General features: G+C 40.8%; 1 protein-coding gene across 1 annotated transcript; it reads left to right on the forward strand.

The window, feature by feature from the left end:
• Nucleotides 1-330: 330 nt before the first annotated feature.
• LOC139741035 (uncharacterized) lies at nt 331-10,097 on the forward strand. Its single transcript, XM_071651625.1, has 8 exons — nt 331-592; nt 3,181-3,312; nt 5,011-5,164; nt 6,049-6,186; nt 6,652-6,853; nt 7,193-8,092; nt 9,183-9,503; nt 9,534-10,097. The coding sequence occupies exons 1-8, from the start codon at nt 331-333 to the stop codon at nt 10,095-10,097; spliced, it is 2,673 nt and encodes an 890-aa protein (XP_071507726.1).
• Nucleotides 10,098-12,826: the final 2,729 nt, after the last annotated feature.

The following is a 12,826-nucleotide window of genomic DNA, read 5'->3' on the forward strand; positions in this document are numbered from 1 at the left end:
ATAATAAAAGTGCTTCCTGAAAGCTGCACCACTCGCCTCGGGGACCAGTTCATTGCCCTGGCCCTAATGCGTAGCGAATGATCAGTCACCTGAGTCTTTCAATTCTTCTTGCATACCAAGCTTTTGTGTTGCATATTCAGTTCTTGTTCAGTTCTTGTCGCTGAGTCGGGAGAGCCTCAATAAATGAGCCTCAAGTATTCTTTGTTGTCATGGGTACCAAATCAGGAATGCAAAGATCTGACTACACCCAGCTAGCCGGCTTCATCTCTTCTCGCAGCTTGGAGGGGTCGTACCGACGACCAAGGGCAGCGCCAAAGGTTAGATATCAAGATGGAAAAATATTCTTATCGCAAGGTTCTTGGATCGGGCAACTACGGTAAGGCCTGGCTGGTGAGATCGAGAGAGAGTAACAGGCCCTATGTCGTCAAGGAGATCAACGTGTCGTGCATGGGGGAGAAAGACCGCGAACAGGCCGTGAATGAGGTCGCCATCTTGGGACGGCTGAAGCACGTGAACATCATACGGTATCGCGAGGCGTTCGTGGCCGGCGCTGGAGGCGTGCTTGGTATAGTCATGGAGTACGCTGATGGTGGTAAGGCCTATATACATGCCGGATTGAAATGAAATGTTCAGTGGATTAAGATGACTTTCAAGGATTAAAAAAAAAAAAAAAAAAACGAAAGTTGCTTCACTTTACTCCCCAAATTACATTGCTTTCATGCTGTTTTGTGCACAGATAAACGGGAGAGGTATGAGCTAATATGCATGTGATTTACACCTAGGCAGCTACAGCTATTCGATGAAAACATGGCAAGACTTTTTGAATCCCCCCCCCCCCCTCATTTTGCTATGCCACTCTCCAGGTGTGTACTCGTCACTCGTTCGCTAATCTGAAAATTACATGTAAATAAGGTTCGTTATTCCGAAGGATCATTATTCCGAAACACAGATTCTCTATAGACATCTACCAAGACCAGAGGTTTGTAATTTCAGTCTGGAATATTTTGTAGCGTTATTCCGAAGGTCAACTCGTTAATCCGAAAATGAAAATCATGTCGATTTACTCGTCAGTCGACTAAAAATCTTGAGGTTTAGTATATCATGATTACGTATTGTATGTGTGTGTCCGTGAATGTACATAATACTCTATCAATGCTTGCCTGATAAATCTCACAAAACTGACAATTTTAAAGTATAGTCACATGAATTCATTTATACACAGAAAATAATGACAAACTTAGTAAAGAGTCAGAAATGATTTCATTTTTCATAATGATATCAAATTACATCATTTATTTCTTAAAACCTGAAGCATTTACAAAAAAAAAAAAAAATTCAAATAGAAGATATTTTTCAGGCACACTGTCCGAATCCAAAAACTGCCTCTGTAATGAGCATGTTCATGATGTCATCAACGAGGCTAAATGCGTAATTGTCGCTCGTTTCAACCTTCTCGACATTGATGAAAGTTTCGTCTTCCGAAGGAGAAAGGTCTGAAGTGACGTGATCGTCGGATTCGAGAAAGAGATCTGTCAAATCTGACACTATTGTGAATGTGTCGTCATCGCCTTCGAAGTCCTCGTCATCTGATGACGTGCGTAAGAGTTTTGAAAATTCACTGGGACTTACGGACGATACGTCATCTTCTCCCTCGCTATTGTCCTTGTAATTGTTCTTATCATCCTGTGCTTCCCTTTCAAACTTTTCTTCGTCAAAAAGTGATAAATGGTATTTCTTTACATTTTGAATGTTGAACAGTCTAGAGGCTTTCCGCCACTTCCATGTCCCGTCTTATGACTTCTATATAGAAGGTCTTGTACGAATTAAAGTAGCAATGGATGATAATGCATCTGCACTGATCAAATATTTATGTCACCATGTATGACAACTTATACTTTAGAAATTGCAGGAAATCTAGACTGAATTGAATCAAGAATAGATGATTAGCCTAAGTATTGGCATGATGCCTCTCTCTCGAAATTAATCTTGCTATCAACCTTTGCAATCCCTTAAGAATAAGATCTACAGGACATGTATTGTAACGAAGGAGACATTGACTGTTCACTTCAAAAGAAAGAGAGAGAGAAAGAAGGACAAGGTATACACACACACGCACCAATTGAAAGTAAAGAGAAATATAACAAAATTTATGACTGGTTGTAAGAGTTTGATGAAAAGATTCAAAACAAAACAAAGAAACCAAATATCTCACCTGTGGCAACACAACACAGTTTCCGTAACAATTTTGCCAGACTCTTACGGAATCGGGCCCAAAATCGCCGACCACGAGATAACTTGCTAAATCTAGGCATTTTGATCGGAAGCAAAAAGCACACTATCAAATGCGTATGACCAGCAAGGAGGAATTCACTAGGAATAAACCACTGGAAAGAACATTGTAGTTATGTAAACAAAATGCTGTAAAGTTTCATTACGTCAGAGATCTTGAAAAGGTTTTTGTTTGTCGTTATGTAAACAAAAATGTAAAGTTTCATTATCACGTCAGAGATCTTGTAAGGGCTGCACGCGCAGCGCGTTGATGATGAGGAAAACGCAACGCGCACATTATTACGTCACGAAATTATACTCTTGAGGTTGGCCGTCACTGCATGGTCGCTATAAAGAGTTTGAACTTTGAGAATATCCCACGTTTTACCTCTTTTCATGTACATGTACCTTGAAAGATTCTTATGCCATATTGCTTTACGGGCATGTTCTTGATTAGCTTCCTTTGATTTGCTTCATGCAGCGGAGATACTGAAGTTGGAAATCTCAAAGGTGTAAATCACTAAACGCATGTATAGCATGTTTGCGCCCTCTACAACAAAACTTTCCGTCTTACTATAAGCAGACAACTCGAAACAATTAGGTCGCAGAAAAAGACAATGCTTATAGTCATGCATTCACAGAGATGCTGCGAATACCACCAGATTAATGTTTGTTTCACAATTATCAGCCATTACACACGGCGTTTTTGTGATCATCCTGCCAGTTGTATTAAAAACACTCATTGTATCTTTTTAAAAGCTGTCTTGTCTGATATTCGGTGTTTTTGCGTGGTAAATTCTGACATTCTCAATGAGATCATTTGCTATATCTGACGGGTATATGGTTGCATTCAATTTTCATTCTAGGTTTGAAATGTCTGTGGCTCCTTTATAATGCGTTCGGTTCCCACAGGTGATCTTGCGGAAAAGATAGAGGCGGTGAAATCGTCCGGGGGTAAATTCGTCCCGTCTCAGATCATCAACTGGTTCGTGCAACTCTGCCTAGCGCTTCATTACATGCACTCGGAAAAGATACTCCACAGAGGTAAAGATTGTTATACAACGTATAGAGTAAAGCCTTTTCTGTCACTTTCTCGTTCTTTTAAATATTTGTTATAATTCAACCTGGCGTGTACATCATATGGAAGTTCCGCTTCTTAGAATAAGACGTATATAGCAAACTATTTTTTTTATGCCTCCGCCAACGAAGTGGCCGGAGGCATCATGTTTTCGGGTCGTCCGTACGTCCGTCCCGTTTTGTTTTTGTCGATATCTCAAGAACCGTGAGGTGGTTTTGCATCAAACTTGGTATGAGGGTATATCCTGGGGGGATGATACTTTGTTTGGATTTTAGGGTCACGGGGTCAAAGGTCAAAGGTCACAGGTTATTTTGTGAAAAAAGGTTGAAATTTCATGTTTTTCTCCATATCTCGCAAATGGTTCAAGGTATCTTCATGGAACTTAGTATATATGCATGTACCGATGGGCAGTGATTATCTAGGGAAGTTGGGGGTCATGGGTCAAAGGTCAGGGGTCAAAGGTCAAGGTCAACTCCTCAAAATATCACTACTTTCCTAATATTTATGCAATGCCTGAAGGATTTTTTTTTAACTTGATGTATGCATGTATAACCTAATATATATTCTGTGGGAAGTTTCTTGCCAAAAGGTCAAAGGTCAAAAGGTCAAAGGCCAAGTGAAAGTGCTAAATTGCACTTCTTCCTCCATATCTCAAAAGTAACTCAAGGTATTATCATGAAACTTACATATTTATGCATGTTCAACCTAACAGTGATTCTCTTTGGAACTGTGAGGTCAAAGGTCAAAGGCCAGGTTTAGATGATACTATTTTACTATTTGATACTGAAATTATACTTTTTCTCAATACCTTGAAAATTACTCAATGCATAAACTTATAAAAGGGTCAAAAGTCAAGTAAAAATCATCAGTTCCCCCAAATACCTGCACTCTGACGTTTTAATCATTCATCCAATTGAACCTAGTACTAGGAAAGTGAACATTCAGCACATTTGTGGCAAACCTGTCATTTTAATATTTTGCCAATTGTGTGAAACTGTCATCACACATTGTCAAGACATTGTACTATAGATCTATTAGGAGAACCATGCATTATGGCGGAGGCATACACCAGTCGCCGTAGCGACATTTCTAGTTTATACATTCATCTATAATGTTTACATTATTTTATTCCACTTAACGCGCAAAGTGTGATTCACTATTTTAAATGAAAGCTATAGATGCGATCATTAATGTTTACATTATTTTATTCCACTTAACGCGCAAAGTGTGATTCACTATTTTAAATGAAAGCTATAGATGCGATCATTCTCTGTGTAGGAACGAACTTTATTTTCGTGTCATAAGGTGAATATACCTCAATTTCCCTCTCCCTCTGATTAACTATCTTCAGCAGATTATCCATGACAGTCTATGTAATATTGTGTGAAGAAGTTCTGTGATTTCGTCAAGTTCAGAGGTAATTAACAAAGTTCGAAAAAAATCTAAATGGAAGGCGGTTTCAAAAGATAGAATGTGACAAGAATGAAATCGATTGAGAAGACTTACAACATGTGCATTTACCGAAACGCTTGCCAACTTTTTTAGTTATTGCCTGTCAGTTCACATGCGTTTTTCTGTATAGTGCAAATCTCTCTCTCTGAATATCTTGCCTTCGCTTTATTTGGGATGATCACTACTTTTTTATCATTCTTGTCCTGAAACAGATCTCAAGCCATCAAACCTCTTCCTGACGACAAAGGGCCTGGTGAAAGTCGGAGATTTTGGCATCGCCAAGGTGTTACTCCACACCCTTGACCACGCCCTGACCTCTATCGGTACACCTTACTACCTCTCCCCAGAGATTTGTCAGAGGCAACCGTATCCTTCCTGAGATCTTAAAAAATTCATCTGAATTACACCTCTTGTCTGTAATAACTACGAAGGTGTTTTGTTTTTTGAATGATTTTGAAATTACAGTAATGACTATATTACAGGCATTTCCTGAATAAATGTTAACATTAACAAACGATTAACATCGCGCCGTGGCAAAAGTGCCGTCCAAGATCCATCCATTTCATAACATTCTTGTTACCTTGATAACTCATTAGGAGTCAGAGTGTTACGGTTACGGTGTCTTCATAGCAGAGTATGCATGATAATGACTACAGTGCTTTCAGTTCAGCGATCTATATTACTCCGCTTGTTTTCCGATATAACTGCTACCAAGAAATCGTCATTTCTCCATTTTTTCCAATCCTAATCATACGCCTGCAGCAAGAAGAATGGTATGTGCTTCCAGAATCATAGCTTTATGTGCATCCATAAGACAGCATTGTGCTCCATATTTCATATATTATTATACCTTGAAGTACAACAATAACAACAACAAATAATAAAGTAGTCGCTTCTGAATACCCGCCCTAAAGTGCACACATACTTAACTATGGGTCATTTGCTCCACGTCTCTAAGCAGTATGTTATAGATACGTAAAAGAGTTGATTGTTAGCTCCGTAATTTTTCGTTGTGAGGCACCACCAAAAGAAAGATTTTAACTCTTCAAACCCCAGCTTCAGTACAACTATTGTGTTCGTGTTCCTTTCTATAGCTGCATGTTATGTAACCAGGAGATAGTTACACTCCACATTTTCCCATCCGAGCATGGGTATAACCAGAAGATAACGGTAATAATGGATTACATATTTCCTAGCTTTATATAGGTGAAACAAAGAGATCTTTGTAGCTCCTTAACTCGAAACTTCAGGTACAACCAGAAGAGCGACATGTGGGCAGCTGGGTGTATTCTGTATGAGCTGACTACGTTACGTCATCCATTTGATGGACCAGACTTCTCTACACTCGTTCTCCGCATTCTCCGCGCTTCCTACACACCTATTCCCATGTGAGTGTTTCTGCAACGTCTTTATCTTCTCCACGGAAGTAATTATTATACTTTTTTCTCATCTCCAAGACATCATAATTTCCACCATATCAACAAAACACATCGATAAAGAAAAATTGTCATACATGTATATCAAAGTTATGAAGGGTAATTCAAATTAGACTGTCTTTTCCTGGAGTCGGAGATCACTAAATATAACAATAGCTAAGAGTTTCAAATCCCAACATGCCATCTCCGGCCAAATGTAACTTGATTAGAAACAAGCTTTGCACACGAATTTCCTGAAAACGTAATCGACCAAATTTCGGGAGTTTTCATGATACAACAATCACGTACGTATTCTAATACCTTCGGTAATGAAGAGGATCATCTGTTTGTTTCTGTCATCATCCTGGTGTAGATACGGATTCAACGGCACATATTTACTCATCTTCATCTTTTTCCGTGTTACCTCGGACCTTTCAGAGTCTACGGGAGTTTGCTGCACGAGCTGATAGCAGTCCTTCTGTCGGTGAACCCCAGCGAGAGACCTTCAGCCCAAGACGTACTAACTGCGTCTAGTATGAGACCGTACGTGAAGGCCTACACGGACCGTCGGCTTGTTGTAGACCACTCTCCTTCCCCCAGAACGAACGCTGCCAGGCCCGCCGTCCGTCCCAAGTCACCAGTAAGAATTAATAAGCCTCACTCACCGGGAAGAATCCTAGATCACCTGAATAATGGGTTAAATGTTTGACCTATTAAGTAATGTCCCCAGGCAACTTGCTATCCTGTCGAAAAACCCTTTCATATTATCTTCCGATGTACATAGTATGTGGGTTGCATTTTATAGGATGACCTTGAATGGCTATTCGTAGCGCGTCCGTTAAATGAGGCTATTGTAAGTCGCTTTATGTCATCGCTCTGAAGATGTTTTGGTAAATAGCTAGATATGTTGGACATCCACTAAATTAAAGTAGATCATTTCGGATTAACTTACAGAGCATACTCTCTTTCCCACACACAGATGTACAGGAAGATGGATGTAAGGATGTCATCGATACACACCAAGTCACCACTTCCAACCCGCAACAGACACTCTGCTGTCACTGCGGGTAAAACTAAATCTTCCAAGCTTTTTAGCGATCCCTCTCCGTGTCCATCGACGAACAAGATACAAACATCTACTGTAACATCAACAGGAATGTCTCGTCGACGCACACCACGCCAGTGCAAAATGGACAGTTCATCGAGGCGGCGCATCGTACACGGACATTCAGCCAGCGATCCTGTGAGGAACTTTGACCGTTGCTATCGCTCCACAAAGCATCACAACACTCCTCCACCAAAGATAACCACATTGCAGCGTCTACCGCCAAACGGATCAGCAAGCTCCTCGAAGGTATCTCAGCAACCTCAGACCTCCGGAATGGCTGCTGTCAAACAAGCTCCATCCCACGAAAAGACGTCGTCATCACTGTCATGTAAAAATGACCAACGAATACACCGAAGGTATGATTCCGAGTGTGGGTCAAGATCCTCCAGGAAAACCATGAAGAGACGCTCCTGCACACCTGTCTTTGACGAGCCCAAGTCCGACGTGCTTTCCAGGATTCAGCAGTCGACAGATCGCGCAGTGCCTGATAAGAAAAGACGCCGATCCTTACCGGAACGCGTCAGGGATTCAAAGTTTCTGACGCGGCTGGTGTCGAGTGAAAAGAAAACCTATCGAGTAAGTAAGCGAAAGTCATTCTCCAAACCGGGAACCACAACACAGGCCAGTGGACTCTACTCTGCTAGAAAATCCCCTGAATCTGCGTCAAGCACTGTACTCCAGACGAGAGCCTCAGCCCTCAATAGTGCGCCCTCCGCGACAACGCGTGGTGGTGGAAAGATGCTGTCGCCAAGATCAAGATCACAGTCAGAGGTGAGGATATTCGTTACTTTGCCATGCAGACGTAATGATTTGTCTTTCTAAAATAGGTCGACATTTGCTTCAAAAATTGAAGAATCGATCTCGATGATCAAGTGCTGATTAAAAGTCCCTTGTCTGTAACAATATCACTGCGAGAGTTCCTTGATGACCTGCTTCTGTGCCTCATTTCAATTAAAAAAAAAGTTGATATGATAGCAACTCTTTCTGGAATGGCAATTGTCATGGTAATGACAAGAATCCAGCTTCCTGAATGGATGTTCCTATGGGAAGCTGTCATTCCAGCAAGATTTGTTATCCTAATATCTTCTGTGAAATGGGGTCCAGAACGAAAGATAAGGGAGGGTCACAATATTGTTGTGAAAAAATATACAATCAGCGTGTAAAGACTTTATTAGTTTGCTACTGATTGGAAATACATGTATGACCAGGGCCCTGTTTTATTAAAAGATAAAATCGATTTTAAATTTCTTTACCACACAGGCTGCCATAGACTAACAGTTGAAATCTGTTATAAAATCAATTGTAACTCTTTATAAAACAGCGCACTGGGCCCTGTTTTATGAAAAGATAAAATCGATTTTAAATTTCCTTGACACACAGGCTGCCATAAACTTATCATAGAAATCAATTTTGTAATCGATTTTAACTCTTCTTAAAACGGAGCCCTGGTATCTTCTGATCTCGTCATCATATGTTGATGAAAATCAAAGTATCGATCGTCTCTTCATTGATAGCAGGCAACCTCCTCCGGAGAAGCCTGCATAATATAGGCCCTATTTCGAATTTCCTTTATCCATTTGAGCGATCGTTGGCAGACTGTTGGCACTGTTGACACTTTCATACTTTCTGATTTCAATTAGCGGTTAACGGGCATGAAGCTATGTAATTTTGTCCACTCTCATTCATAAAATTCCGTTGCTTCATGACGGGTGTCTATCCCTCAAAGAAAAAAACATGTTTCTTTTGGTTTCTTGTCAAAAGGCCGGAATGAGTGCTTTCTATGCAAGTTGAATTCTCCTCGTTTAAGCACCATCCAAACTAATGTTGTCATTAATCTCTAGCACTATTTTGTCCTTCAAAGACTCGAGTGCGGAGAAGGAATGATGGGAAACCGAGAGGAGCACCGAGGGCGCCAATCACCTGTCTATTTCCCGCCACACCCAAGACGTCTTCCAAACCAAGATCACTAGTGAAACACGGGACCTACACCCTACAGCTTCCTGAAGTGTCTGCGAATCCTGCCGATGCGTCGACCAGGTGCGGACGGTGCGGATGTCAGCAGGGGAACGTCTCCAACACGAAGCTCCTTGCCGTCTCTCCCCACAAACGGACGCAGCCAGATTCGTGCAAGTCCAAGGAGTCAGACAGAAGATCAGCAAGTGACGTCTCCAAACCTTCAGAAGTTCCTGACTGGCGCCAAACCAAAGAGCAGCCTCAACGCGGAATCTTCTCCAGGAGGAACGCCATTCGGAGACCCAGCCGGGATTACGTTCAGAAAACAAAGCTGCAGAGAAGGCAGAGTCTTGGCATAGCGTTCGATAATCCTCCAAATGGTCCGATACCAGACATTATTCCTTCTGTTGAGGATGACTCTCCCTTCTCGGACGCAATGACATCGACTTCAAGATCACGAGACAACTTCCTAAAATGCGAAGGCGCCAACGGAGATGAGCGGGACATTGAGGTGGCGGAGTTCTTGCACGCCGGTATGGTGATGGAAGGGGAACTGACGACAGACTTGCGCGCAAAGCTGGAACTTCTGAAGATGTACCTTGAAAGACGCCTGGGAGCGGATCGGACGGTCGTAGCATATGACATCATGACGAAAGCTAGGGAGGAGCGTCCGGCAGCCGGAACGGAGGCGAAATGGAGACCAGGCTCTCCCGCTGGTTCGGAGGACGTCGTCAAACTCGTAGCCGAAGTACTCGGCCCGGGAAAGATGAAATACTTTCCTATTCTCCTACAGGCCTTTGACCTTAGCAACCGATGCAATTGAGGTGCATGGCGTCTGTTACATAATGTGTCATTCGGGGTCACCTGTAGTTACAGATATTAGCAGGAGTATCAAAACTCTCCCTTCTCATGGAAGTCATTTCCAGAACCGTGCAGTTTTTACACAGTAAGGAAATTATTTTAGTACATCATATTTGACTCGCTTTGTTCACGTAATTATTTTAGATGTGTGTTGAGCACAAATTGTTGTGCGTGTGTACTGTGTGTGCGATTGTGTGCTCATATCAAATCTTATCATCCATAATGATATTACACCACAACAAGAACGAGAAATTGTGAAAACGTGTTTCGGCTTATCAAAATAAGAAAGTAGACAGTTGTGTCAGCTGATCGAGTGAGATTTCAGTGTTAGGGGACTCCAGAACATGCAAGACATCATGCATAAGTCATTCCCCTGTAGATCAAAGAAGGAGCCGTGGACACTTTGTTGTTGTTGTTTGTTTGTCTTTAATCATTGTTCAGTGTGTGATGGCCGTGTTTTGTTACCTCATATACAACCGTCTCCTAATCACAATCTCTGCATACTAATATCCCTTTGATGTGGACAGTTATCTCTGTTGTGACAATGAGAATGTACCATTATCTATTGTATGTGCAATATTTCTTGAGATACAATATGTAGATTGATTTGAATGTTAAGATACAGCTACAAATTATGAATTAGGTTTCATCACGGAATAGGGGCATAGAGCATTTATATGTACGAATACGTTTCTGTTTCATTTCGTTCCCAGAAATTCCATTTCAAAGTTCATCTCTTGCATCTTGACCAATAACATGTTCCGTGACATTATGTAAATCGATATTGTAGTTATACACATTTTATTGAAACAAAAATATATTTTAGCAAGGACTTTTTAGATTTTAAACATGACATGTATCGTACTTTGTAAATCACTTCAATAAACCACCCATGGGGGACATCTACGTTTGTGAATGGTTTTTATCTTAGTTCTTAGAACTTTGAAAGAATGGGGGGGGGGGGGGGGGAGGGATGATCAGCTGGATGCCGAGGATGAAATTGACAGTACACTTTGAGCACCTGTCGCAGGTGTGTAAATCTCCCGTTTATTAATTCTAATTAATTGTTTAGGCATAGACCTATTCAGTTTTAAAACACTTCTGTCAGTCATATAAAGTCTTGTACTAGTAGCTTAGGGCGTACAAATTAGAAGAAAAGGCGATACAGTGGGTCATGCAAAGAGTGGGGTGCATTGCTATGTCAAAGCATGAATACATAACCACTGTCAGATATACCGGTATTTGAAGCCCCAGATACATTGAAATATACATGTAACATAAAAAGTATATAATCCAAACCAAAAATGTCCATGTTTACACGTACACTGTATGTGCATCCCCCTGCACACCAGCACGATGCATTATTAAATGCATGCTCATGCCACAATTCACTTTTCTAACGCAAGTTGTCATAATATACGTCTGACAAAGCATACATTTTTCTTCTGCAAATTACCTCAAAATTACCCCAAAATGTGATTTGGTCATATCTACATGTATACATGTATATATAAAATTAAATATACATATATACACACATTGCAGTAGCGAGTGGATGAATAAGTGAATGAATACATTTTGTTGTACAGTTGTGTACAGTAGTACATGTATGTACATGTGTAATATAAGATACCTGTGCAACCAGTGCAAGAGCATTCAGTAGGAGACGACTGACAAGAGGATTAACACTCCACCCCCCCCCCCAAAAAAAAAGAGAGAGCCATTTGTGAAACATGCATCACCAATTCATCTGTTACCAAGTCCCTACAGTCAACCACATTACCACATTAGGAGTCACTTTGTTGGAACTATGTATTTAAAACAGAAGCTTCAATTTAATACAGAGTCTTTACATCTTGAATTGAGAGCTCTTCCAGGGCATTTACTGAGAATAGCAAGCATTTACCTAGTTTACGTATCAACTTGGTATACAGTGCACTCCCGTTATAATGAAATGCTCGGGACCGGCAGTTTTCTTTCGTTACAACGAAATTTCGTTATAACCGAACAAATACAATATACATGTATAACGAAAACAAGGAAGCCACGCATATATGATATTCTGTTTGTTGAATACTCGTCATACACTGGAAAGCTATGTGAACAATAAAACATAGTTAATCAATTTCAGATTATTGTATTACAATAACGCAAGTCCCCATTGGAAACTGTGCGTGACACACCAAGTGAACACACAGTGATGTGACGCGTTCGCCCATGCAGAGATGCTGTAAATCCCTTGTTCCGCTACGTATTTTCGAAAGCGATCCGCATTTCGTTATAACGGAGCACATTTCTTTTGTTTTTCTTTGTCAGTGGTGCTCGGAAAAGTTTTCGTTATAACCGTGTTCGTTGTAACGGGAGTGCACTGTATACAGTACCAGTAGTTAATATCAACAGAACATCCATCCATCACCCTGCACTTTTCACACACTAAAGTTCACAGAGACACATTTGGTACATAAGATTATTTTATTAAAAACATATTTCATCCCTTCAAAATGTAAAACCATGTACGACGCAACCATACACTTTCCTCTTACAATAATTCCACAAAGGCCAGGATATGACTGCAAAGAATAAAACACACTTTACATTGTACACACAATGCCTTTGATATCATAGAGAGCTGCACAGGAACCGACACAGCATGGGTAAATATACACTTCGCCTGTCTATGGTGTATACACT

Source organism: Diadema antillarum, unplaced genomic scaffold (assembly GCF_040938485.1).
Source record: "Diadema antillarum isolate AM-2024a unplaced genomic scaffold, OU_Dant_1.0 seq00000898_RagTag, whole genome shotgun sequence".
In the NCBI taxonomy this organism is placed as follows: domain Eukaryota; kingdom Metazoa; phylum Echinodermata; class Echinoidea; order Diadematoida; family Diadematidae; genus Diadema; species Diadema antillarum.

Excerpts from the sequence above, each read along its gene's own strand:
- LOC139741035 (XM_071651625.1), top strand. The coding sequence starts at position 331 with ATGGAAAAATATTCTTATCGCAAGGTTCTTGGATCGGGCAACTACGGT. Across the intron at positions 6,854-7,192 it reads CCGTCCGTCCCAAGTCACCA|ATGTACAGGAAGATGGATGT; the intron begins GTAAGAATTAAT and ends TCCCACACACAG. Across the intron at positions 9,504-9,533 it reads ACGTCTCCAAACCTTCAGAA|CCTCAACGCGGAATCTTCTC; the intron begins GTTCCTGACTGG and ends ACCAAAGAGCAG.